The 26,132-nt window shown below is 45.4% G+C and overlaps 1 protein-coding gene across 1 annotated transcript in view; it reads left to right on the forward strand.

The window, feature by feature from the left end:
* The window catches only part of SDC2 (syndecan 2), a 122,183-nt gene that overhangs the window by 90,039 nt on the left and 6,012 nt on the right, over window positions 1-26,132 (forward strand). The window contains exons 2-3 of the mRNA XM_070748082.1: window positions 2,392-2,503; window positions 10,904-11,043. Coding sequence (XP_070604183.1) covers window positions 2,392-2,503; window positions 10,904-11,043 — 252 coding nt within the window. The remainder of the gene's footprint in view (window positions 1-2,391; window positions 2,504-10,903; window positions 11,044-26,132) is intronic.

Genomic DNA, 26,132 nt, shown 5'->3' on the forward strand with positions numbered 1-26,132 from the left:
TCTTTGTCGGCGTTGGGCTTGCACAGGAAGCGCAGTCGAAGCTCCCACTCGTGCCGCAGCCAGAGCCGCGCTGCTTCGGCCAGGGCCGCCGCCTCGCCCGCCGGGTGGCCCAAGCTCTGGGCGCAGCGCGCCACCGCGCACAGCCCCCTCGCTTTTACATAGTACCGTGTTTACCCGAAAGTAAGACATATGTCTTACTTTCGGGGTATGGCTTATATTAGCCGACCCCCCTGAAACCCCCCATATGTCTTACAATCGGGGGGGTCTTACTATTGGGGAAACACGGTATGTTATTAATGTCTTTTTAAATGGATTTAATTTTTTAATATTAGATTTGTAATATATTGTATTACTGTTATGCTGTGAGCCGCCCCGAGTCTTCGGAGAGGGGCGGCATACAAATCTAATAAACTATAAACTATAACTAAATTGTTGGGAGACCGAGTCCAAAGGATGGAGGGTGGCTGGGTGGGGCTACATTCAATGTATAAAACTCACCCAAGTTGTCACCCTCTTTTGAGACATTTTATAATCTGAAAAAAATGGTACTTAAATGCCTTATCTGAACAGGGAAGGGAAGCAATTGCCACCCTATAGACTTTATTCTTCCTGAAACCTAACACCAGAGAGTGTTGAATGTAGGTCTAACAGGAAATATTTTCAATAGAGATACATTTTGAAATGTGTTGATGTCTTGTAATAGGGTAGCTATTTCCAGATGTCTGCATTCAGCAGATATTTGAGCTGAAGCAACCTGTATTTAGTGCTTAGTGGGCACTAATCTATTGCACATCCATTTAGATTTATTCTTCTTAATTCAATATTCAACCGGGCACCAAAGATCATTGCCTTATAATATGTGAAGAATTTAGGTCAGAGGATTTTTCAGCATTATACTCTAAGAATATCAGCGTAAGTGGGATAATAACTGCTGGATGGGAATGCAATCCCTGGTTAAGTGTCCTGAACAGAGTTTCTGCAGCTTTTTTGTGAGTCTAATGCTAAATGCTTCAGAATGCAACCCATACAAACTATTCTGGAAGTAAATCCTGCTAAATTTTGTTGCATTTTTCTTCTAGGTCAGTGTTTCCCAACCTTGGCAACTTGAAGATATTTGGACTTCAACTCCCAGAATTCCCCAGCCAGTGAATGCTGGCTGGGGAATTCTGGGAGTTGAAGTCCAGATATCTTCAAGTTGCCAAGGTTGAGAAACACTGTTTTAGTTTATGTATCATATTGCATATTTACCTTGATTTAAGCTTCTTAAAAATCATACTTGTTGCACACTTCTGAGTTATGCATCATATTGTAAACATCTGCCTTGATTCAAGCTGCTTAAAAATCATCTTTTTGCACACTTTTACACATCAAACTTGAAAGTAATATGAATAAACTTCACTTAAGTCATCAATTATTTCCATTCAAGACCAGCAGCTTTTCATGTCTTTTATCAAAGAGACAGAACAATGATTACCATCTGCTGGTCTTGGAAGTGTTCTGTCTCTTTAAAAGGGTTCAAAGAGAATTCTTATTGGAAGTTTGACTGTTTTGGAAAGCTTGCCTATGACTCCTAATATTACATTAGTTGTAATGAGTGGTGGGCTGCATATCTCTGTGTTTGTGCATACACACATTTACCTTTATATTTTGTTAGTCACATGATTGGAATGGCAGACGAAATATTAGCCAAAGATAATCCACCCCAGTTACTGGGATCAACAAACACCTGTTTTCTTGAACAGCTGGAAAATAGCTTGGTTTATCCTGATCTTGAAACACAACGGTGCCTTCTTGCCCCCATGTTGTACAGCTGAAGCTTGATAGGCTATGATTCTTCTTCTGGAGCCCTAAACTGAAACCCTAGCCCTAGATTTTTGCTTGTCCTTACTGCTTTTACTCATTTATCTGTGAATTATCACATAATATATCTCATCTCCTTTTTCTAATACATGGACCATATCAGCAACCTAACAATTTACAACATTGGGAATATTATCCTGGAGGTTATAGGTATCCAAAGAGATGGAGGAGCTAGGAATGTTTTAATTTTTAATGTAACTTTTAACGTCCTCTTTAACCAAAGAAATACAAACTTTATGCTTCAACAAATTCATTAAGTTCAAAGAGAAGAGTTAATGAATCCTTCATTTATCTCGTCTAACTGTTTGGTAAATCTGTTTCACACGGACTGTGGTTTAGAGTCCCATAGCACCGTTCCATGTTAAAAGTTGATACTTTAAAATAATTTGCCACTATCTTTTTGTCGCAATTGCTTCCTCCATTCTTATACACTATTGATTTACCAGGGCATCTCTAAATCAGAAGTTGTTTTGGTTGTTTTTGTAATGTGGCAATGAACTAATGATGCATTTGTTTTATGCTCTTTTGCAGAGAGCAGAACTGACCTCTGATAAAGACTTATACCTTGACAACAGCTCTATTGAAGAGGCATCAGGAGTCTATCCATTTGATGATGATGATTATATTTCTGGATCAGGCTCCGGTAAGTCAATAGTCTGTAAGAAGAAAGGATTATGAATTATATAACACATTGCATGAGATAATTTATTCAATCCTTAGCATCACTGGGGTTTTGAGGGATTTCCCCTCCCCCCCCAAAAATAATAATAATATGCAGTAGGAAAGATCGGTCACCTCACTTGCCATCCTTATTGGGACGGCCAGTTTTTGGAGAGCTGAAAAAAGCACATCTTTCTTTTGAGTCTGAACCTAGCCAGGAATGTCTCCTTCACCCTAATATCCCACCACTCTGCAATGCTGAATTGCAGATTGAAATAAAGCCAGGATCCCAATTTTGCACCTGAAAGCTGTTCCAAACCTTGGTTGCACACAAAAGCAAAGCAAACTACAGTTAGTCCTTGATTTACAACTATTCAGTGACCATTTGAAATCACTAAAGCCCTGGAAAAAAAACATTTATGACCGGTTTTCATACTTATGACCATTGCAGCCACCTATTTTGTATTTTGTGATCAAAATACACCTGGCAACTGGCATGTAGTTATATGACACTTGCACTTTCTCAGAATCATATGAGGGTCGCCCAGAAATGTACCACATTTTTTCATCAACAATTATTTATTGGACACAATGAAACTTACACACAAGAAAAAATGATGTTTCTACTACACTCCCTATTTTTCTATGTAGTCTCCGTCCTGTTCTATGGCCTTCCTCCAGTGAGACACAAGGGTGTATATTCCCAGTCGGTAACTTGTTCTAATGGCCTCACCCTCTGTTCTTCTGTTCTGTTCTTCTAATGGCCTCACCCTCTGTTCTTCTGTTCTGTTCTTCTAATGGCCTCACCCTCTGCGCCCAGCGACTAGCCGTAGTTCTGTCGACTGCAGATTCTCCATAAACTATACACAAACATTTGTGAATGTTCCCAACAGTTTTGTTCTCTGCAGTGAGAAGTTCAATGACGACATGCTGCTTGTAATGTACATCACTTACAGACATCATTTCAAAATACTGCTGCAGCTATACTATCTGTCTGAAGAAACGCAAAATTTACACATGCACTCCTGACAATTCAAACAATGTACTGTATATCTAAAGCAGGGGTCCCCAAACTTGGCCACTTGAAGACTTGTGGACTTCAATTCCCAGAATTCTCCAGCCAGCAAAGCTGGCTGGAGAATTCTGGGAGTTGAAGTCCACAAGTCTTCAAGCGGCCATGTTTGAGGACCTCTGATCTAAAGTTTCGCATCCGTACCATTACTGTAGGCTGAGAAAAAAAAAGTGCATTGCTTTCTGGGCGACCCTTGTATAATCACCGTTTGTACAAGCCAAAAGTAATGACCACATATGTTGTCAGCAGCCGAATCAGAGGAAGAGGCAGAATCAGTGTCAGCATCAAGGCAACCTGAGAGATCCAAGGGGGAAGAGGAAACGGAGCTGGCAGAGACAAAGGGAAAGAGGCAGAGGCAGAGTCTGGGCCGCCTGTCAGCCCTCAGATGGAGACTCAATAGTCCCCCAGGTCTGGAGGTGGCTGATGAAGAAGAGGAGGAAGAGCTGGGTCCAGTGCCTGATGCACGGATGTGCAGAAGGCAGAGGGAAGAAGAACAGTGGAAATCTGTGGGCTTATCCTTGGGAAGGAAGAGCCGCTGCTGCTACCCTGTTTCCCCGATAGTAAGACACCCCCGATTGTAAGATGTATCGGGGATTTCAGGGGGGTCGGCTAATATAAGCCGTACCCCGAAAGTAAGACATATGCCTTACTTTCGGGGAAACACGGGGGTATTGCCGCCTCCCTCTCATCTAGCTGCGCGCCGCCTCCTGCCCACGTCCACACCATCCCCCTCTCCATACGTCGCCGCGTCTGCCACCTCCCTCTGATCCAAATGAGCGCCGCCTCCTGCCCACTTCCGCGCCGCCCCCCTCTCCATACGTCACCGCGCCGTCCCCTGCACTTGTCACTGCCGCCTCCTGCTTAAAATACGGTAATGCACACAGTATTAATCATACATCAGTAAAACATACACACTGGCATACTGGGGTATCATCTGCTGTTTTGTGGTGAATACAATACTGTTCAGGTTGTTAATAAATGTTAATTTTATGGTTAAAACAAAAAATTCGACACTTTTTTTCCAATATAAGACATACCCCGAAAGTAAGACATAGTGGGGCTTTTGGGGATAAAAAGAAAGTAAGACACTGTCTTACTTTCGGGGAAACACGGTAGCAAAGCCCCACCCTAGCTCTGGTGATAAAAGGCAGGAAGCGGAGGTGAATAGATGTGGTAGACAACTATTCAACTACCAACCAGATGGACTTGTTAGGTTGCAGTGAGAGAGGAACTTTTTACCTGGGCTGGTAGCACTCTTAATACAAGAATCTTTGAGTTAACATCAGAAGATTTGTCGTGTTTGGGTCAGAACCGCATGATTCACTTAACAACTGCAGTAATTTGCTTAACTGCAGTAATTTGCCCTGAGTTTGCGGAGTGGGGCGGCATATAAATCCAATAAATCTAATCTAATCTAATCTTAACAACCATGGCAAACCTATGGCACGGGTGCCACAAGTGGCACATGGAGCCATATCTGCTGGCACACGAGCCGTTGCCCAAGCTCAGCTCTAAGGTGCATGTGTGTGCTGGCCAGCTGATTTTTTGCTTGCATGGAGACTCTGGGAGAGTGTTTTTGGCTTCCAGAGAGCCTCCGGGGGTGGGAATGGCGTTTTTACCCACCCCTGGCTCCGGGGAAGCCTTTGTAGCCTGGAGAGGGTGAAACATGAGCCTACTGGGTCCACCAGAAGATGGAAAACAGCCCGTTTACAGCTTCCAGAGGCCCTCTGGGGTGGGGGAAGCTGTTTTCACCCTCCATGGGCATTGGATTATGGGTGTGGGCACTCGCGCATATGCGATAGCCCATGTACACGCTCTCTCGGCACCTGAGGAAAAAAGGGTTTGCCATCACTGGCATAAAAGGTTGTCAGTGGAGGCAACACTCATTTAACAATTGCCTTGCTTAGCAACAGAAATTTTCTCTTAAGTCGAAAACTACCTGCAATGTGTTTTTACTTCTTCCGATCAGATTTGGAAGACAAGAGATAGAGACTCCTGTGTGGGTTTGCTGTGTACCCAATAAATACTTCAAGACGTAGCCAGCAAAGCAACCTTTGTCTGGCTTTCTCTTCCAGCTGTTAGCTCTAGAGAGGAGTGAAGTATGAGCTGTCAAAGCAGATGGCAGGAACTAGACAGAGCAGTAATCCGACTCAGTAATGCACAAGTTTCTATGTCTCCTATATGTATCATCATGGCTGGTATTTATGTCTTCCTAACTGACCGTAATGTGTGCGGCAACGTTTAGTCCATATGTACAGAATGTACCTAATTCATAGACTATAAAAATTCAGAAAACAACGTATGTGTGTGTAGGGATGTTTGTGTGTGTTTGTGTGTGTATTTATTGCAGTCAATATGTACAGAACCTACAAAATTCATAGACTGCAGAAAATTCAGAAAACAACATATTTATGTGTATGTGTGTGTGTGTTTTATTTATTTATTTATTCATTCATTCATTCATTCATTCATTCATTTGTTTTGTCCAATACACAATAATACACAATGAAGGTAATAGAGGACACCTTCGAGGAAATAGAATTAGAGAAAGAATAGAAGAGAGAATATAGGATAAAATAATCAATGAGAGAATAGAAGAAAGATATAGGGATAGAAGAGAAGATATGTGGGATATAGGAGAGACAATAGGACAGGGGCCGGAAGGCACTCTAGTGCACTTATGCACGCATAATACAAATACAAATAAATACAACCTGGAACATAGATAGCATGCAGTACATTCCTTTCCTACATCAGTTTTCCCTCAACAACAGTCCTATGGTCTAAGTTAAATTGAGAGTGAATGAGTGAGTGGTTTGTTTGTTTGTTTGTTTATTTATTTATTTTAATATTTATTTATTTATTTATTTATTTAAATTTGTATGCCGCCCACTCCCTAGGGACTCTGGGCTGCTCATAACCAAAATATCCAAGGTACTAAAAAAATCCCGTAAAAAATAGTTTAAAAACAGTTAAATTAAAACAATAAAACCCACGTCTAACATGTATGGCTGGATCTCGACGATTATCATCATTGGATCAACGGCCCCAGGCCTGCTGGAATAGCCAGGTCTTCACCGCTTTCTGGAAGGCCAGCAGGGTGGAGGTAGTCCGGATCTCCAGGGGTAACTGGTTCCAGAGATTCAGAGCGGCCACAGAGAATAGCCTCCCCTGCACACTTGCCAGCCGACACTCTTTAGCTGATGGGATCCGGAAAACAGCAACCCTAGGGTCCCTTACCAGTCTCTGGGAGCTAGGTCTCGAAGATAGTCTGGCCCTAAGCCATGTAGGGCTTTAAAGGTAATAACCAACATCGATTGGTCACCCCAAAGGCTTCTGTGAATAAGTTTAATTGCACTCTTCTAATCTGATATCACAAATGCCATGCATCCTAACAGTGATGCTTTTTATATGAGATGCATTTTTTTTAATGTCTGTCTTTATCAGAATGATTGCACTCGCACATTGGATGAAATTACAGTGGTATCACTACTTACGAACTTAATTCGTTTTGGTATCTAACTTTTATAATGTTTTAGACTAACTATTTATATTAATGAGATATTCTTTCCCCCTAGGCATTTACAATTTTATGCATGGTATGTTTGTATGTATGTTTGGTTTTATAATTGTTGTGATTCAGCCTGAGGCTCCTCAGGGACCGGCTGGATCTCTGCCGGATCCATGCCCAGAGGAGGAGGACAGTGAACAGGAGGGGGAGGACCAGGCAGACGGGGGAGAGGAAGGTCAGGAAGAGGAGGAGGGAGAGCAGCCTGAGACCCCGGGGGGGGGGGCTCTCCCCAGCTAGTAGCCTGGATTCATTGGATGAAGACGCACAGGCTATAATAGACATGAGGCAGCGACAAGCAGCTCAAAGACAGGGCCAATTAGAAAGGTATTTCCATCCCTGAATTGGCAACAGCTGGGTTTGGGTGTGGTTCTCCTCAGCAGGGTTGAAAAGGCAGGCCCGCCCTTACAGTCTTGTGGAGAGTTATCAATTGGGAGTGCTGTGACCTTGCTTCGATCCTCGGCGTCTCTGATCTTGGCTTGTGGCCTAGAAGTCTGGAAGACTTGGGGGAGGCGTGGGTTTTATTATCTCCAGCGTTGTTTTTGCCAGCAAGAATCCTGTTTTATTGCCTGGCCTTCGTGAAACCTCTGTGAAGCTTCATAGTGTTCCTGTCTGTAAGAACAGTTTTTGTTACCTGTGTTTGCTTTGAATTATATAAACTGCCTTTGCTTTTTACCAGTGTGTCTGGCTACTCTTTTTGGTTGGTGTTGGCGTCTGGGGGGACCCAGACAGAACAATAATAAGGGTGTTTTTAGTTGTTTTAGTATTGGATTGTTACATGCTGTTTTTATTATTGTTGTTAGCCGCCCCGAGTCTGCGGAGAGGGGCGGCATACAAATCCAATCAATCAATCAATCAATACATACATACATACATACATACATACATACATACATACATACATACATACATGGGATCCAATTGTATTTTGTACACTGTTTTATCGTTGACATGTTGTGAGCCACCCCGAGTCCATGGAGAGGGGTGGCATACAAATCCAATGACTGACTGACTGACTGAATGAATACATGAATACATGAGCTGCAGATCGATCCAGAATTCGGTTATCGGCTGCAGAGGCCTTCAGGAAAGCCTTGCTAGCTGCAGAAGTTCTTGAAGGCGTCTAAAAGTGAAAAAGAGGCAGGGGCAATGTGAGCAAGTGAGGTGAGTCTGTGGACAACTCACCCCGCCCCCCCAAAATATAATCTGTTACCTTTTGGGGTGGCAAAAAGTATATATGCTCTGGACTTATTTTCGGGGAAACACAGGTAGTTTCTTCATTTCTTAAGTTTCTTTACCATCAATAGATATTAATAGCCTCTGAGCAAATGTATTTTATGAAATTGAAGTTCAAAGCTTCCATATGCTGTATAAAATCAAAGTCTTTGCCTAAAAACTGATGTTTTGAAGATGACTATTAGCATTTATTTTCTTTTGAAAGTGGCAGAAAAGAAGCCAAAGCATTATGGATTGGTTGCGAAGATTTGTTTTTGCTTTTATTATTTAAAAACACACATTCCACTTTTATTTATAAAGCTCAAGTCAGATTATCACCATTATCACATCATACGCAGCAAAGCTCTTTGTTACATTAACACAATTCCTCTTACTAAAGCCATGTATGAAAGTCAAGCATGCATCTTAACAACCCAGTGCAACAAAATGGAGTTAATGCTTTAAAAAAAACACTAAAAGCAAAATAACTATGTTTTAAGCAATTTTAAGAAAAGGGGCTCCACTTGTGACCTCCAGAGCTGATGAAAGAGAGAAATGTTTTGTTTTATTTAAGTGGTTTTAACTCTGGCTTTCATGTGTCATTTTGTTTGCTGGTTTAAATCAGGTATGAGAAATCAGTACTTTTCCAGATGTTGCTAAACATTTTCTATCATCTATCATCTTTGGTTATATCCAGAGGCCTGCAGGTTCCCCACATCTGGTCTATATAATGCTTAGATTTCTTTTGCAAAGGCCTTTTTAAAGATTTGCTTGTAATACATAATCAAATGTGCTGTGCTCCAGAATTTTCTAAAATTAACGTCTAACATAAAATTGTTTACACAGCCCTTTTTAAAACAACACAACTCCTTAAATTGCTGCTATGTCTCATCTGCCTTTTCCATATCTATCTTTTCTGTGTCATCGGATGAAGTTGGTTGTCAAGCTATTCATAGGTGGAAATAATCAGCAGAAGAAACAAGACCTTTTAGTGTCAGTGCCCATTTGTTGGAATTTATTACTTATAAAAACTCGCTGAGTTCACTTTCTTGTAACTTCTGTTAAGATCATGAAATTCTTCTATTCAGGAAACTAGCAAATTTTTCAGAGTATACGATGCATCGGAGTATAAGACGCACCTTAGTTTTGGGGAAGGAAAATAGGGGGGAAATCTGCCTTCCAGGTATTCATTTGGCTAGCTTCCCTATGTTGTAGGCCTAGCTCCTGCCCCAAGGAATGTGGAGGTGGATGTGGGGGAAACATCTACATGCCACAGGCCTGTTTTGCTCCCAACAGAGTCTGCCAGCAAAGTATCCTCTGCCGAAGGAAGTGTGGGTGACATGGAAGAGGGGGACTTGGCTGACAGCCCGGGAGGAGATCAATCCTCCTTAACTTCCTTATCTTCTTTGGATTCAGAGGAGGAATGTATGACTGACTGACTGACTCACGCATGCGAGTTATGCATAGGAGAGAACAACTTAAGAAATATTACAGGAGATAAGAGAGGCCACCTGTGTTTGGGTGGAGCTCCAGTAATTAGAGTTGCTGATAAAAGAGCAACGTGCTAGTTTGGCCATTGTGGAGGATTATCTGATCGTAGTTTCGTCAAGACCGTGGATTGTTGTTTCCTGTTTGTATTCAAGACTGCGTGTGGAATTTCTGTATACTTCATTGTGAGTGTTTGTCACTGTTTGGAGAACATTAGTGGACTCAATTTCCCAGTTACTGGGTTAGAAACTGGTTTGCATTTAAACTGTGCATTGTTTGTACAAGAAATCCCTTTGGAGTTTAAAAGGGACTTTTTTCTTCTCTTCTGTTGATAAAGAACATTTCTTTTGCATTCAATTGTGTGTGTGTGTCTGTTTGGACTAATTACCCTGTAATTACGGGTGGTTGGCACACGCCGGCAGAACACCTTAGTCTGGTCAACTTCAGCACATTATTTTATTCCCTGGTTAGGGCTGAAGAAGCAGTAAAAACAAGCCTGCAAAGACTTAGCGCTGGGAAAAAACCTCCTTTGAAGTAACAATGAAAAAATCCTGCAAGCCAGGAAGATTGTTAGCACCTTATTAGGGCTGAAAAAAACTTTTTCAGAGGGAGCAGCAATGAAAACAAGCCTGGAGGATCATTAGTACCTTTTGGGGCTGGGGGGAAAAAACTTTGAAAAAGCTACATAAGATGCACCCAAATTTTCATCCTCTTTTAGGGGACAAAAAGTATGTCTTGTACTCCGAAAAAATGCGGTAATTGTTTTGATTACTTTCAGTTGAGTCTGGAAAACATGGATTGTAATTTTCATTCTGCCAGACATCTGAAATGTATTTCTACTTTTTCTCCTTTAAGTGACCTTAGAGAATGTTTTGGGGAAAAATGCACCTCTGAATGTCTTGGATTTGACATGCAAATGCATAAAACTTGTGATGTCTTTAGCAACTGTATTATAATTCGTCTTAAGGGGAGCACACATAATAATAAAAAAGAACAACTGTATAATACTAAGTTTGCATCTCTTTTTTCATACTCTCTAGGAGATGATGAAGAAGAGGAAGAAGAAAACACAATAGAAATGACCACTAGAATGTTTCCAAAGATGCTGCCAACAAGTGATGCTCCTACGATTGAGAGAACTACACCGAATACAAAGACCAAGGTACCTGCACAAACAAAGGTACGTATAAGAGAAGGAGATGCTGATTTGGTTGCTTCAAATACTGTAATAAATTTTAGAAATATGTCCTGGTTATATTTTAAGACGATTTCCTAGGTTCGGTGCAGAACTGTGGATCAGTTGTAAGGATGACTGTACAGTGGTACCTCTACTTACAAACTTAATTCGTTCCGTGACCAGGTTCTTAAATAGAAAAGTTTGTAAGAAGAAGCAATTTTTCCCATAGGAATCAATGTAAAAGCAAATAATGCATGCGATTCGGAAAATCACAGGGAGGGTGGAGGCTGGGTTTCCTCCCAGGAGATTACTAGAGAGGCCCCATGGAGGCTTCTGCCTGCCTTTTCTGGTTAGAGTTTCGGAGGCTCAGGTTTGTAAGTGGAAAGTGGTTCTTGAGAAGAGGCAAAAAAATCTTGAACACCCGGTTCTTATCTAGAAAGGTTCATAAATAGAGATGTTCTTAGGTAGAGGTACCACTGTATTAGATATTATAGCAGTGCAGCCTGTTAAGAGGATCATTGGACTTTGCTCTTCCTTGTTAAAAGTACTGCATGCCTATTAAAATGAGGCAAATCCTCATGGGAGCGCACAAAAGCAGTTCTTTACAAAAATGAAAACAGCAATATCTTTCTCCAGGTTTATGTAGCTACAATCATATGAAAAAATAAGTCCACCCCATGTAAAGTCTTCTTTTTTTTAACATACTTGGAAATATTGGTATGTTATCTTCAAACAGTATGTAAAGATAAAAGTGATGTTAATTGAGCAAAAAAACTGTGAAAAATTGACTAATTCAACAAAAATTGTAAAGCTGCACCATTTCCTTCTGTAAAAAATATAGGTATGACCTTGAACCTTTAATCCCTGGCAGTACTCTCTTTGGCATAACCAGCCATATGCATGTGTTTCTTATATTATAATTGTCTACCAGTCTTGTAGAGAAAGTAGAAATAATTTTTCCCAATCCTCCATTGAAGAATTTTGTTTCATTTGTGTAATATTTGAAGGGTTTCCTGCATGCACAACCTGTATCAAATCACCCTACAACATCTGGATGGGATTTAAATGCAGTCTTTGACTTGACCATTCCACAAACCTCAATTTCCTTTTTTTCCCAGCCATTCGGTCATTGTCATGTTGCAAGATCTACTGCCACATGGCTTCACATTATCCTCAAGAACTTTTTGGTACAATGAAGAATCCATAGTAAATTCTAATTGGAGCTGCCTAGACCTCATGCAGCAAGGCAATTCCAAACCATAACATTTCTACCACCAAACATTTTTGGATAGCAAAGGCTTCCTGCTTGCACATTTGCCATGTAAATCTAATTTGCACAGCTACTTTCTAGTGGTAGAATCGTGCACTTTGACATCATTAATGAGGAAAGCAAAACTGTAAGTAACGTGACGAAATGTTGCAGTTTTAAAATACAGTGATCCCTCGATTATTGCGAGGGTTCCGTTCCAAGACCCCTCGCGATAATCGATTTTTTGTGATGTAGGGTTGCGGAAGTAAAAACACCATCTGCGCATGCGCGCCCTTTTTTCATGGCCGCGCATGCGCAGATGGTGGAGTTTGCGTGGGCGGCGGGGAAGACCCAGGGAAGGTTCCTTCGGCCGCCCAGCAGCTGATCTGCTCGGCAGCGCAGCGAGGAGCCGAATCGGGGTTTCCCCTTTGCATGGGCGGCGGGGAAACCCCGATCTTCGTCTGCTCGCTGCTGCTGCGGCCGCCCAGCAGCTGATCTGCTCGGCAGCGCAGCGAGGAGCCGATCGGGGTTTCCCCTTTGCGTGGGCGGATCAGCTGCTGGGCGGCCGAAGGAACCTTCCCTGGGTCTTCCTCGCTGATGCCCCCGCCCGCCGCCCGCCCGCCGCCCGCCAGCAAGAGGGGGAGAGATAGAGAAAGAGAGAGAAGGAAAGAAAGAGAAGAGAGTGTGAGAGAGGAAGAAGCAAGATAGAGAAAGAGAGAGAGAAAGAAAGATGAGAAAGGAAGGAAGAGAGTGACGTCATCGGGTGGAAAAATCGCGATATAGCGTTTCGCGAAGAACGAGATCGCGAAAATCGAGGGATCACGTACTTCTTTCAAGAACTTGCATTCTGCTCTAAGGCTGAACTTTCTGGGACAGCCAAGTTGGCAGCTGTTTAAAATCTCCATTTGTAGATGACTTTCCAGCCAGGGTAATAATTTACATCCAGGTTTTTGGCAACCTTTTTAATCTCTTCCCAAATTCATAGGCATCTATAATCTTTCACAAAGTCTCAGACAGCTCTTTTGATCTAAGCATGGTGATGTCATACACTTCAACAAGAGGAGCAAACTCAAATGTCAGATTTTTAAATTATGCAAGTCCCTCCCAGTTTGTCTGTCACAATGTTCTAATCATTAGGACCTGATCCTAAGTTTAATTATTTTATATATCACAAATATAGGAGTGCACTTACTTATTCCACATGTGAAATTTGCATTTATATTTATTTAAATTAAAACACGTAAGTAATCATGATTCTTGCTATATCCCCTTTATTTGTCAACATTGTTGAAATGAATGTCAATATTTGTAAGGTGAAATATGCTGAAAAAGTTAAAATTTCATTGGAGTGTATTTTTTCACACGACTATTTCAGAAGCTCACCTATGCATGCACACGGAAAGGAAAAAATAGCTGGGAGCAACTTCTGAAGTAGCATACAAGTCTGGGATAAGGTGTCGCTGCTCTAACAATATAAAAAAGTATTATTTTGGAATATACCCAGATAGTCCAATACTGTATACTTAACTCTAACAATTTGCATAGTTCTATCAGCTTTATAAGACACCATATTAAGCAAACAGTAATGTTTCCAGTTGTTTATATCTCTGCTGAAAAGTCAGTTACAAAGAGGAAAAAGGCTTTAATGGAAAGCATAGAAGAACATGTGGAATTGGGTTTTTTAAAAAGTATTTTTCTCCATTCAGGAATAGGGAGCCCACATTAGTTTGGACAGATTATTTCCTAGTACCAGATTGTTCTAGCGAAGAATCTTTCACTCGAAAGCTTCAAAATGCTTGAATATACATGTAAAGTCTCAAGTTCAATTTTCTTTAAAGAAAATGTTTTCATGTTTTTTTGCTAAGGAGATCATTTATTGTTGCCTTTTTCCAGGATGTTTGTTCAACTTCTCTGTCTAATTTATGTTCCTGGAATTCCTTGGTGCTTCTCCGTACTGAAGGAGTGGGTCCAGCAGTCACATGGGTTGCTCCTGTCCAATCCGTTGGAACTGAGCCTAGTATTAAAAAAGACTGCTGGATCCGCCCCTTCCCCTGAATTCGCTCAGTTCGCATCCTCGGATGTGTGTGAATGCTCGTTCCTCTCGATAAAACACCTTCCCTTCGATCTCTCTTCAATAGCAAGTAAGATTTTTCCATTACTCAGCTTGCCGGCAGTTTTTTTCTCAGCCCTACAGGGCTTTGAGTTGGGGGAGAAGTTAGCGGCTCAGCCATTTGCGGTTTTTCCCTTCGTGCTGTAGCCGCGGCCGGTTTGTTAATTCCGGCCTTGGAGGTCCTGCCGTGAGCAAGCTTTATTTTTTTCAACTAATTAAGGGCTATTTACCTCCCGCGGTGTGGGACTTGTTTTGTCTCCCGGGCTTAGTCGCTCCTATTGCAAATAACGGAGCAGTTATTTTGGCGCCAAGGCTCTGACGCCCAGTAAGTTGCACTTTCGGTTCTGCCCTAAGGGGTCGGCCATTAGTGCCTACAGCCCGCCGCCTGACCCTGGAGTCGTCGCTTTGAGTTCCCTCGGGCCTATTCTCCACGGAAGTGGCCTCCAACCAGTGTGCCTTGGTTTTTCTTAAAGTTAAGTTAGTGAGGCCTGCCACGCTGCACTTAAGGACAAGAACTCTTGGTATCGCCCAGGATTGCCTCTTAAGGCGCAGCTGCTCCTGGGCCTAGGAGCAGGGTCACCTATCCTCTTGGGAATTCCACAAAATAATTCTTCTCTCCCCTATTTTTTGGCTCAAGCCTTGTCTTCTGTAATTGCTCAGACTATGGCTTCCCTTCTCAAGAGAGGCACTACCAAAGGTTCCAAAGAGGTTAGGCCTACTGGTAATCCTTCTGAGCTTCCCCAGGCCTCTTCCTCCTCTTCCTCAGGCTCTCAGTCTTTAGCCAAGCCCACTAGGGCTGAGAAGAGAAGGGACCTAGCCCTACAAAAAATACATGATAAATCAGCCAAACGTTTTAAGGTGCAGGCCCAAGTGCATATCAACCCTACCCCCCCGGAGGCCTCTAACCTGCCTCCCTCTGGGGTACCTGTGCTATCCCTGGATGAGCCAAACCTAAATCCACCCCAACCTAACCTATGGGGTTTAGGTCCAGAGGAGCCAGATATTACCGAGGATTTCCCCCAGCCAGAACCTGTTCAGGGCCTCAGGGATCCTCAGGCTTTTCCGGCTGATATTTCTTCCTTGGCACCGGAGTTTCAGTCTATCTTGACTATTCTGACTAACACTATTGATGCTAGACTCTCATCTTTAAATGTACCTCCTCTGTCTCATCCTCCCCCTCGCTCCTCCCGTCCCGTGAGTTCTTCTCCTTCCTACAGAGCCCCAGTCATGGAGGTCTCTGACTCCTCTCAGGAAGAGGATGAGGACGTGGATGCAGAAGAGGATGATGACCCCTTTCAGCGTCTGTCGGAGGATGAGGAATCTCAGATTAAGATTCCAGCCCCAGCTGCTATTTTCCCTTCGCAGCTTTTCAAATCTCTCCTGCTAAAAGCTAGAGTATCCACGGGGCTAGCCGGGCAAGAGAAGCAAGCTACTCCTTCCACAGACCCCCCAGAGGAAAATCTTCCTTACTTCATGGAGGAACAGGAAGACAATGAGGTAATTCCTATGCCCAAGTTGTTTAAGGATGCCTTGCTTAAACAGTGGGACCACCCAACCATAGGCTTCACTCCCACTCCCAAGGACAAGAAGCTCTACAAGCTCTCCCCCTCCTATGAGGAACTCCTAACATGTCCCAGGCCAGATGAACCAGTGAAGACGCTCCACTCAACGGCTGCCATGCCTGGCGAGGCAGAGGAGGTCCTCCGGCCAGAGGACAAACGACTTGAACAAATGCTCAAAAGAAGTCTCCTTGCAGACTCATGGGCCATTAAGAGTGCTGCAGCGGCATCCTTCTTTTCCAGAGCTATGCTCTTATGGCTTCGTCAGCTCCAACTACACCTGCCTCCAGATGACTTACGGGGCCAACAGGATTTCAACAAAATTTTCGCAGCTGCCCAATATATAGCAGATGCTACTCTCCAATCTTCCAGATTTGCAGCCAGATCAGTAGCAGCCTCCACAACGGCCAGAAGGCTTCTATGGCTCCGCCCTTGGCAGGCGGGGGTAAGACAGAAATGGCAGTTAGCTATGGGTCCACTGAAACGTAACCTCCTCTTCGGAGATCTTCTGGACCCTCTCCTTACGGAAAACGCAGACAAGAAAAAGGTCTTGGGACCTGCCACCAAGAAGGCCCCGAAACCGCAGTCCTTTCGGCGCACCGGGCGTCAGCAGGATCAAAGCTTCGCATTTCACAAGAGCCCAGGTCAGTATTCCCCTCGCTTTCGATCCCAAGCTAGAACCACCAGGGGCAGAGGGTCCCGCTATCAGAGAGGATCCTCTACTACCAGAACTTCCAAAAGAACCAGATGGTAAGTTTTCTCACCTGCCTATAGGCGGTCGCCTAGCCTGGTTCTCTTCCGCCTGGCACCGCTCTTGTAAGGACCCCTGGGTCATTGACACAGTGGAAAGGGGCCTAAGGTTAGAGTTTATTTCTTCTCCCCCTAACCGTTTTATTTCTTGTCCCTCTCCCAGTTCCTCTCCATCTCGTATTCGAATGGAGGAGGCTATTTCTCATTTGTTGACTATTAGAGCTATTCAACCGGTCCCCTCTCTCCAGAGAGGTTTAGGCTTCTATTCCATCCTCTTCATGGTCCCTAAGACTTCTGGAGGCTGGAGAGCCATCTTGGACCTAAAGAAATTAAACCGCTTCATTAAATATAGAAAATTCAAAATGCACTCCCTATCTTCCATTTTATCAGCTCTTCATCGAGGAGACTTTATGGTGTCTCTAGATCTCACTGAGGCCTACCTCCATATCCCCATTGCCAAGGTCCATAGGAGATTTCTGCGCTTTGCCTTTCAAGGCAGGCATTTTCAGTATAGGGCTATGCCTTTTGGGCTCTCCTCAGCTCCCAGGGTTTTCACTAAACTCTTGGGATCCTTGGCGGCTCATATCCGGGCCTCTCCCATTCATATTTTATGTTATTTAGATGACATTTTAATTCATGGTAATTCCAGAGCTGGTGTAGCTGCAGACCTCTCCTCTACCATGTCGGTTCTACAGAACCATGGTTTTTCCATAAACCTTAACAAGAGTCATCTTGATCCATCCACTTCCATCCTGCATCTGGGGACTATCATTAATTCCGAAATATCCCAGGTTTTTCTCTCCAATGAGAGAAAACGCAGCATTTTGGATCTCATTGCTCGCATCCTGCCCCAGCAATCGGCCTCCATTGTCACCCTATCCTCCCTTTTGAGTAAGATGGTGTCATGTATTGGTATTGTTCCCTGGGCCCGCCTTCACGCCAGGGAACTTCAATGGCTACTATTACCATTTCAGAGATCAGGCCACAGCAACTCGAACCGACGCATCACCATCCCACCGACGGTTCGCAGATCCCTCAAGTGGTGGACTTCTCCAGCCCTAGACAAGGGATCCCCCTTCCGGTGTCCCGACCAGTTTGTAGTCACCACAGATGCCAGCCTCTCGGGCTGGGGAGCCCACGCCCAAGGTCTTTTAGCTCAGGGCACATGGTCACCGGAGGAGGCTTCCAAGCCCATCAATTGGCTAGAATTAAGAGCCGTGTCTCTAGCTCTAAAGCAATTCCAACCTCACATATCCAACCAACATGTGCTGATTCTCACCGACAATATAGCCACCAAAAGCCATATTTGCAGACAGGGAGGCACAAGATCCAAGGCCCTCATGAGGGAGGCCCTGAAGTTGGGTCTTTGGGCAGAGAAAAATCTCCAATCGCTTCTAGCCGATCACATCTCGGGGAGCCTCAACGTCCAAGCGGACTGGCTCTCACGAGCCACCATAGATCCAGGCGAGTGGAATCTCCATCAGTCACTGTTCCACCAAATCTGCCTCAGGTTCGGCCATCCAGTGTTGGATCTATTCGCGACCAGAGACAATACCCAGCTTCCCCGCTTCATCTCCAGGTTCCCGTCTCCGGGAGCGGAGGCAGTCAATGCCCTCAGGAGTCCTTGGCCTCCAGGCCTACTGTATGCCTTCCCTCCAATTCCAATTCTGCCAGACGTGATCAACAAAATCCTCCTGGAGAAAGCACGTGTAATCCTGATTGCCCCTCACTGGCCTCGCAGGCCCTGGTTCGCGGACCTTCAACAACTGTCCGTCCAGGACCCCTGGCGACTCCCCGCTTCGGAGGATATGTTGCGGCAGGGGGCCTCCTTCCATCCGGATCCAGAGTGGTTCCACCTCACCGCCTGGCTGTTATCCGGAGGGACTTAGACCTGCGAGGGTATGACCCAGACACAGTGGAAATCATTCTGAAATCTAGAAGGGGGTCTACCAATCGGATCTACGACCATACTTGGTCCAAATTTCATCAGTGGTGCTCGCAGGAGGGCTTATCCCCCCTGTGTCTTCCCATACACAGGATAATCGCCTTCCTTATGAAAGGTTTCCACCAAGGTCTCTCTACCAGCACCATCCGCCGCCATCTGGCCGCTATCTCTTCCGTCTTGGCGGGGCCTCGCAGGCAGCCCCTACGCTCCCTTCCAGAAATCCAAGAATTTCTAAGAGGAGTGGCCAATCTCAGGCCTTCTAAAATCCACAGATATCCAACCTGGGACTTGCCACGGGTTCTCCACTCTCTTACTCAAGCACCTTACGAACCCCTGAACTCTGCGTCCCTCAGGTACCTATCCTTCAAGGTAGCATTCCTGGTGGCGATTACTTCCGCCCGACGCATATCTGAGTTGGCAGCCCTTTCTATCAGACAGGACCTCTGTCAGTTTCATCAGGATAAGGTGGTTCTGCGGCTGGACCCCACCTTTCTACCCAAGGTCAGTTCCATGTTCCACAGATCTCAGGATATCGTTTTACCTTCTTTCTGTCTCCAACGAGAGCATCCCCTGGCGATTAGATGGCACACTCTAGATCTCACTAGAGCGCTAAAGATTTATATCCAACGCACAAGATCCATCCGGAGATCTGAAGCACTCTTCATAGCCTACCATCCCAGATCCTTGGGATCCAGAGTGTCTTCCACAGTAATAGATCGTTGGATCAGAGGGGCCATCTCAAAGGCCTACGAGACAGCTTCCCTCTCCATTCCAAGGAATATTACAGCGCATTCCACCAGAAGTGCTGCCACATCTGCCGCTTGGGCGACTCAGGCTCCGTTGGAAGAAGTCTGCAAAGCAGCCACTTGGGCCTCGCCAAATTCCTTTATAAAACACTACAAGATTGATTCGTACGCATCAGCAGACGCTGCCTTCGGAAGAAGAGTACTCCAATCCGTTATCTCTCACGATAGCAATGTACTCCCACCCTAGGGACCTATCTCTTGGGTATGTCCCATGTGACTGCTGGACCCACTCCTTCAGTACGGAGAATAGGCGTTGATTGCTTACCTGAACGCCTCTTCTCGTACGGTGAGTGGGTACAGCAGTCACTTCCCTCCCTTGTGTGGTCTTCTTTACCTTCTATTCTAATTTCTTATAACACATGAGAGTTGAACATTAAAGAGCTTCACTACTGAGCCTAGTCTACGGATTCGCGAATTCTGGGGAAGGGGCGGATCCAGCAGTCTTTTTTAATACTAGGCTCAGTTCCAACGGATTGGACAGGAGCAACCCATGTGACTGCTGTACCCACTCACCGTACGAGAAGAGGCGTTCAGGTAAGCAATCAACGCCTATTTTCCCCGCAGAGCAGAGTTTTTGGTCTGACCATGCCTAACTTTTCAAGATCGGCCAAGTTTTGCTATGTTATCATTTACATGGGCAAGTTCAACATAACTATAGCCAAAAAAATAGAAAGTTGGCTTTCCAGTTTTATAACTGAAAAAAATAAGCACTAAGAAGGAAAACAGAGGCACTTAGCTCTTGCTTTGCTCAGTTGTACATTTTAAATCAGGGATGGGTTAATAATCTTTTAATAACCAAAATCTGCTTTTCTTATTTGTGGAAGACAGATTTGCACTTCCTGAGTGAGTGAAACTATATAATGTATGTAGATGTGATTGGGATAGGGAGATGCTTTAGAAATTTTATTTTGTTTTTAAACTGTGATACTCCTTTTTTTTAAAGCTAGGATTGGTGTCTTCTTTTGTTTCCCACCTAGAAAATGATAGGTAACTCAGTTTTAAACAGTTATGGTTAGAGAAGTTTCAGAGGGCTACAGAAATAGAATTCAGAGGCTGCATGCTTGAGGACACTTTTACTTTTATCCTTATTCTATGCTAGGATTGCAGTCATCTGGAGGGATTAGGGAAGTATGATTCCTTCTGTATATGAACTGATAATGATTATTAATCTGTCCGTGTGTACTAGTGCACGCACACAAACATGTGTAAATTGGATCCCAGAGTTCTGAAAAATGATTCTCCGTACTGAAGGAGCGGGTCCAGCAGTCACATGGGTTGCTCATGTCCAATCCGGTGGAACTGAGCCTAGTATTAAAAAAGCTTGCCGGATCCGCCCCTTCCCCAGAATTCGCTCAGTTCGCATATCCTGCGGTTGTATTGTGATAGCTCGTTCAACATTCGTTCAACATTCTAACACCTTCCCTTCGATCTTTTCCTTCAAAAATAGTAAGACTGTTTATCCTTATTTGTTTTACTTGCACTAATAGCGCCAGCCGTTTGCGGCTCGGCTTTTTTCCCTTGGAGAAGTTGCGGTTTCGTTTTCCCCCGGCGGTTTTGCCGTGTACGATCCCCGCGGCCGCTTGTGGATTCCTTTAATCCCTTGGCCTGGAGGTTCTAGTGCAAGTATTAATTGATTGCCTTATTGATTCTAATTATTGCATATATATTAAAGGGCTTAAAATATACCTCCTGCGGAGTGAGACGGCTTCTAGTCTCCTGGACTTAGTCGATCGCTTCCCCTTTAAGGCATATTCGGAGCGATTTTTAGGCGCAAAGGCCTTCGCGCCCTTTTTAAACTAGGCCTCTCGTGTTGGCCTCCTGCCAGCCGCGTAGGCCTCAGTCCACCGCGTGGATCCCGGAGCGGGCCTTGGGGGTCCCAGGCTAAATTCTCCACCGGCTAAGCCTCCAACCAGAGTGCCTTGGTTTACTTAATTGAAAAGTTTAGGGAGGCTGGCCCCGCTGGATTTGGGGGCACGAACTCTGGGTTTGCCCAGATTGTCCTCACGTCTCAGCAGCTTCGAGGCCTCGAAGCAGGATCCATTCCTCTTGGGAAGTCCTTAAAATTCTTCTCCTTTTCTATTCAGTTATTGGCTCAGCCTTGTCTTCTGTTAATTTTCAGACTATGGCTTCCTTTCCCAAGAGAGGCACAACTAAAGGTCCCAGAGAGGCCAGGCCTACAGGCGATGAGATTACTAGTATCCCCCAGGCCTCTTCCTCCTCTTCTCCTGGGGCCCGCCCCTCGACTAAGGTCACCAGGGCCGAGAAGAGAAGGGACCTAGCCCTACAAAGAATCCATGACAAATCAGCAAAACGTTTAAAAGTGCAGGCCCAAGTACTCAGTAGTCAAGACCCCCCAGAGGCTTCTAGTCTACCTCCTTCTGGGGTCCCTGTGTTATCTCTGGATGAGCCTAACCTAGACAGACCCCAACCTAACCTATGGGGCATAGGGCCAGAGGAACCAGATATTATTGAAGATCCCTCCCAGCCAGGATCCTCCCAGGCCTTTAGGGATTCTTCTGCCATTCCTGCTGATATTTCTAATTTACCTCCTGAGTTCCAATCTATTTTTGCTGTGTTGTCTAAGGCCATTGATGCCAAACTCTCTTCCATCAATGAGCTTCCCTTACCTCCTCCTCCTCCTCGTCCCTCCCGCCCCTTGGGTTCTTCCCCAGCGGTTAGGGCTCCTATTCAGGATGATTCAGATTCCTCTCAGGACGAATATGAGGATATGGAGGATGATGAGGACCCTTTCCAAGGGCTATCAGATGATGAAGAATCCCAAATAAAGGTTCCTTCTCCAATTACCATTTTCCCTTCTCAATTATTCAAATCTCTCCTCCTCAAAGCTAGGATTTCTACGGGATTAGCGGCCCAGGAGAAACAAGCCTCCACTTCCACTGATCCCCCGGAGGAGAATTTACCTTATTTCACTGAGGAACAGGAGGATAACGAGGTAATTCCTATGCCTAAATTGTTTAAAGATGCCTTACTCAAACAGTGGGATTTCCCAGCCTCTAGTCTTAATCCCTCAACTAAAGACAGGAAGTTGTACAAACTTTCCTCTTCCTATGAAGAGCTTCTATCCTTTCCCAAACCGGATGAACCTGTCAAGATCCTTCATTCGGCAGCGGCTGTGCCGGGAGAGGCGGAGGAAGTCCTCCGCCCAGAGGACAAGCGCATTGAACAAATGCTCAAAAGAGGATTCACGGCAGATTCCTGGGCCATTAAAAGTTCTGCAGCAGCCTCCTTTTTCTCCAGAGCCACGCTGCTGTGGCTTCGCCAACTTCAACAGCATATTCCTCCCGATGACTTGAGAGGTCAACAAGACTTCAACAAGGTCTTTGCAGCTGCCCAGTACGTGGCTGATGCCACCTTGCAATCTACCAGATTTTCTGCTAAGTCTATTGCAGCTTCTACAACGGCAAGGAGACTCCTATGGATTCGCCCTTGGCAAGCGGGAGTACGCCAGAAGTGGCAGTTATCCCAGGGACCCTTAAAGCGCGACCTTCTTTTCGGTGATCTTCTGGATCCTCTCCTCACGGAAACCACGGATAAGAAGAAAGTTTTGGGTCCAACCACAAAAAAGGCTACCAAAACGCAGTCCTTTCGTCGCCCGGGGCGCCAGCAAGATCAAGCGGCGTCCTATCAGAGATCTCCAGGTCAGTATTCCCCCCGCTTTCGTTCCCAAAGTAGGAACTCCAGGGGTAGAGGTTTTCGCTTCCAAAGGGGAGCTTCTTCTAACAGGGCCTCAAAAAAACCTAGATGGTAATTTTCCCTCTATTCCCATAGGGGGCCGCCTAGCTCATTTCGCCTCAAATTGGCGTCTCACCTCCAAGGACCCCTGGGTCATTGACACTGTTCAAACTGGCCTTCTTTTAGAATTTATTTCTCCTCCCCCCAAACGTTTTATTTCCTGCCCTTCTCCCAGGTCCTCCTCAGATTGTAACCGTATGGAGGAGGCCATTTCTCATCTATTGTCCATCAGAGCCATTCAACCGGTTCCTTCCGGTCAGAAGGGCCTAGGATTTTACTCCATTTTATTTATGGTTCCAAAATCCTCTGGAGGTTGGAGAGCTATTTTGGATTTAAAGAAACTAAACCTATTCATCAAATATAGGAAGTTTAAAATGCACTCCTTATCTTCTATTTTGGCCGCCATTCACTCCGGAGATTTCATGGTCTCCCTAGACCTCACGGAGGCCTACCTTCACATTCCTATAGCCAAATGCCACAGGAAGTTTTTACGTTTTTCCTTTCAAGGCAGGCATTTCCAGTATAGGGCGATGCCATTTGGCCTTTCCTCGGCCCCTCGGGTCTTTACAAAGCTCTTGGGGTCCCTGGCGGCCTATATCCGGTCGTCTCCCATTCACATTTTATGTTATCTTGATGATATTTTGATTCATGGGAACTCCCTAGAGAAAGTGAAAACAGACCTTTCTGTCACCATGTCAGTCCTTCAGGACCATGGTTTTTCCATCAACTTTGAAAAAAGTCACCTCCAACCTTCCACATCCATTTCTCACCTGGGTTCCATTATCAATTCAGAATCTTCCCAGGTTTTTCTCTCTCCCGAGAGAAAACTCAGTATAGGGGAGTTAATTTCTAACATTTTATCTAATTCTTCAGTATCCATAGTAACTCTGTCTTCCCTTTTGGGGAAGATGGTGTCATGCATAGGCATCATTCCCTGGGCTCGCCTTCATGCTAGGGAACTCCAGTGGCTCCTATTACCCTTTCAGAGATCGGGGCACAGCAACTCAAATCGGCGCATTGTCATCCCACCAAGTGTTCGCAGATCCTTCAAGTGGTGGAAGTCTCCGGCCATGGACAAAGGATCCCCGTTCAGATGCCCGGATCAATTTGTCATCACCACAGATGCCAGTCTATCGGGATGGGGCGCCCACGCCCAGGGGATGATAGCCCAGGGCACGTGGTCCCCGGAGGAAGCTTCCAGGCCAATCAATTGGCTAGAGTTAAGAGCCGTTTCCCTGGCTCTGAAGCATTTCTCTCCTCGCATTCCCAACCGGCACGTTCTCATTCTCACCGACAACATTGCCACAAAAAGCCATATCTGCAGACAGGGGGGCACGAGATCCAAAGCTCTCATGAGGGAGGCCCTCAAGTTAGGCCTTTGGGCGGAAAAACATCTTCGGTCGCTCCTAGCCGACCACATCTCGGGGAGCCTCAACGTCCAGGCGGACTGGCTATCTCGAGCAACGATAGACCCAGGAGAGTGGAACCTCCATCAGGACCTGTTCCATCAAATCAGCCTCAGATTCGGCCTACCAGTCCTGGATCTCTTCGCGACCAATGTGAACGCCCAACTCCCTCGCTTCTTTTCCAGATTTCCATCCCCGGGAGCGGAAGCAATCAATGCCCTCCGGAGTCCATGGCCTCCAGGCCTACTCTACGCATTCCCTCCAATTCCAATTCTCCCGGACGTGATTCACAAGGTTCTCACCGAGAGGGCCCGAGTAATCTTAATCGCCCCTCATTGGCCCCGCCGGCCCTGGTTCGCGGACCTCCAACAGCTGTCCGTCCAGGACCCTTGGCGACTCCCCGTTTCGGGGGATATGCTGCGGCAGGGGGCCTCTTTTCATCCAGACCCGGAGTGGTTCCACCTCACCGCCTGGCTGTTATCAGGAGAGATTTAGAACTGCGTGGTCATGACCCCGATTCAGTGGAGGTCATTTTAAAGGCCAGAAGGGGTTCGACCAATCGAATCTACGACCACACGTGGTCCAAGTTTCACCAGTGGTGTCTACAGGAAGGTCTATCCCCTCTGTGCATCCCCATACACAGAATTATTTCCTTCCTTATGCAAGGCTTCCATAAAGGGCTTTCCACCAGCACCCTCCGGCGTCATCTGGCAGCCATTTCATCTGTCCTAGGGGGTCCCCGCAGACAGCCTCTCCGATCCTTCCCTGAAGTTCAGGAATTCCTCAAGGGCATAGCCAACCTCAGACCTTCCAAGGTCCACAGGTATCCATCCTGGGATTTGCCACGGGTTCTCCATTCCCTCACGCAGGCACCATACGAACCCCTAAAATCGGCGTCCCTCAGATACCTATCCTTTAAGGTAGCTTTCCTGGTGGCTATTACCTCTGCCCGACGCATTTCGGAGCTGGCTGCCCTCTCAATCAGGCAGGACCTTTGTCAATTCCATCAGGACAAGGTAGTCTTGCGACTGGACCCCACCTTCTTACCCAAGGTCAGTTCCATGTTCCACAGATCTCAGGATATTGTCCTACCTTCCTTCTGCCTCCAACGAGATCATCCCTTGGCAATTAGATGGCACACCCTGGATCTCATCAGAGCGCTGAGGATCTATATCCAACGCACAGGACCCTTTCGGAGGTCAGAAGCACTTTTCGTAGCCTATCATCCCAGAGTCATGGGGGCCAAAGTGTCTTCAACAGTAATAGGCCGTTGGATCAGAGGGACTATATCTAAAGCCTATGAGTCGGCTTCCCTCTCAGTTCCAAGGAACATCACAGCGCATTCCACCAGGAGCGCAGCCACCTCGGCCGCTTGGGCGACTCAAGCCCCGTTGGAGGAGGTCTGCAAAGCAGCCACTTGGGCCTCGCCAAATTCCTTCATCAGGCACTACAAGATTGATTCTTACGCTTCGGCGGACGCTGCCTTCGGCAGAAGGGTACTCCAATCCGTTATC

The sequence above is a fragment of the Erythrolamprus reginae genome, chromosome 3, assembly GCF_031021105.1.
Source record: "Erythrolamprus reginae isolate rEryReg1 chromosome 3, rEryReg1.hap1, whole genome shotgun sequence".
NCBI lineage: Eukaryota > Metazoa > Chordata > Lepidosauria > Squamata > Dipsadidae > Erythrolamprus > Erythrolamprus reginae.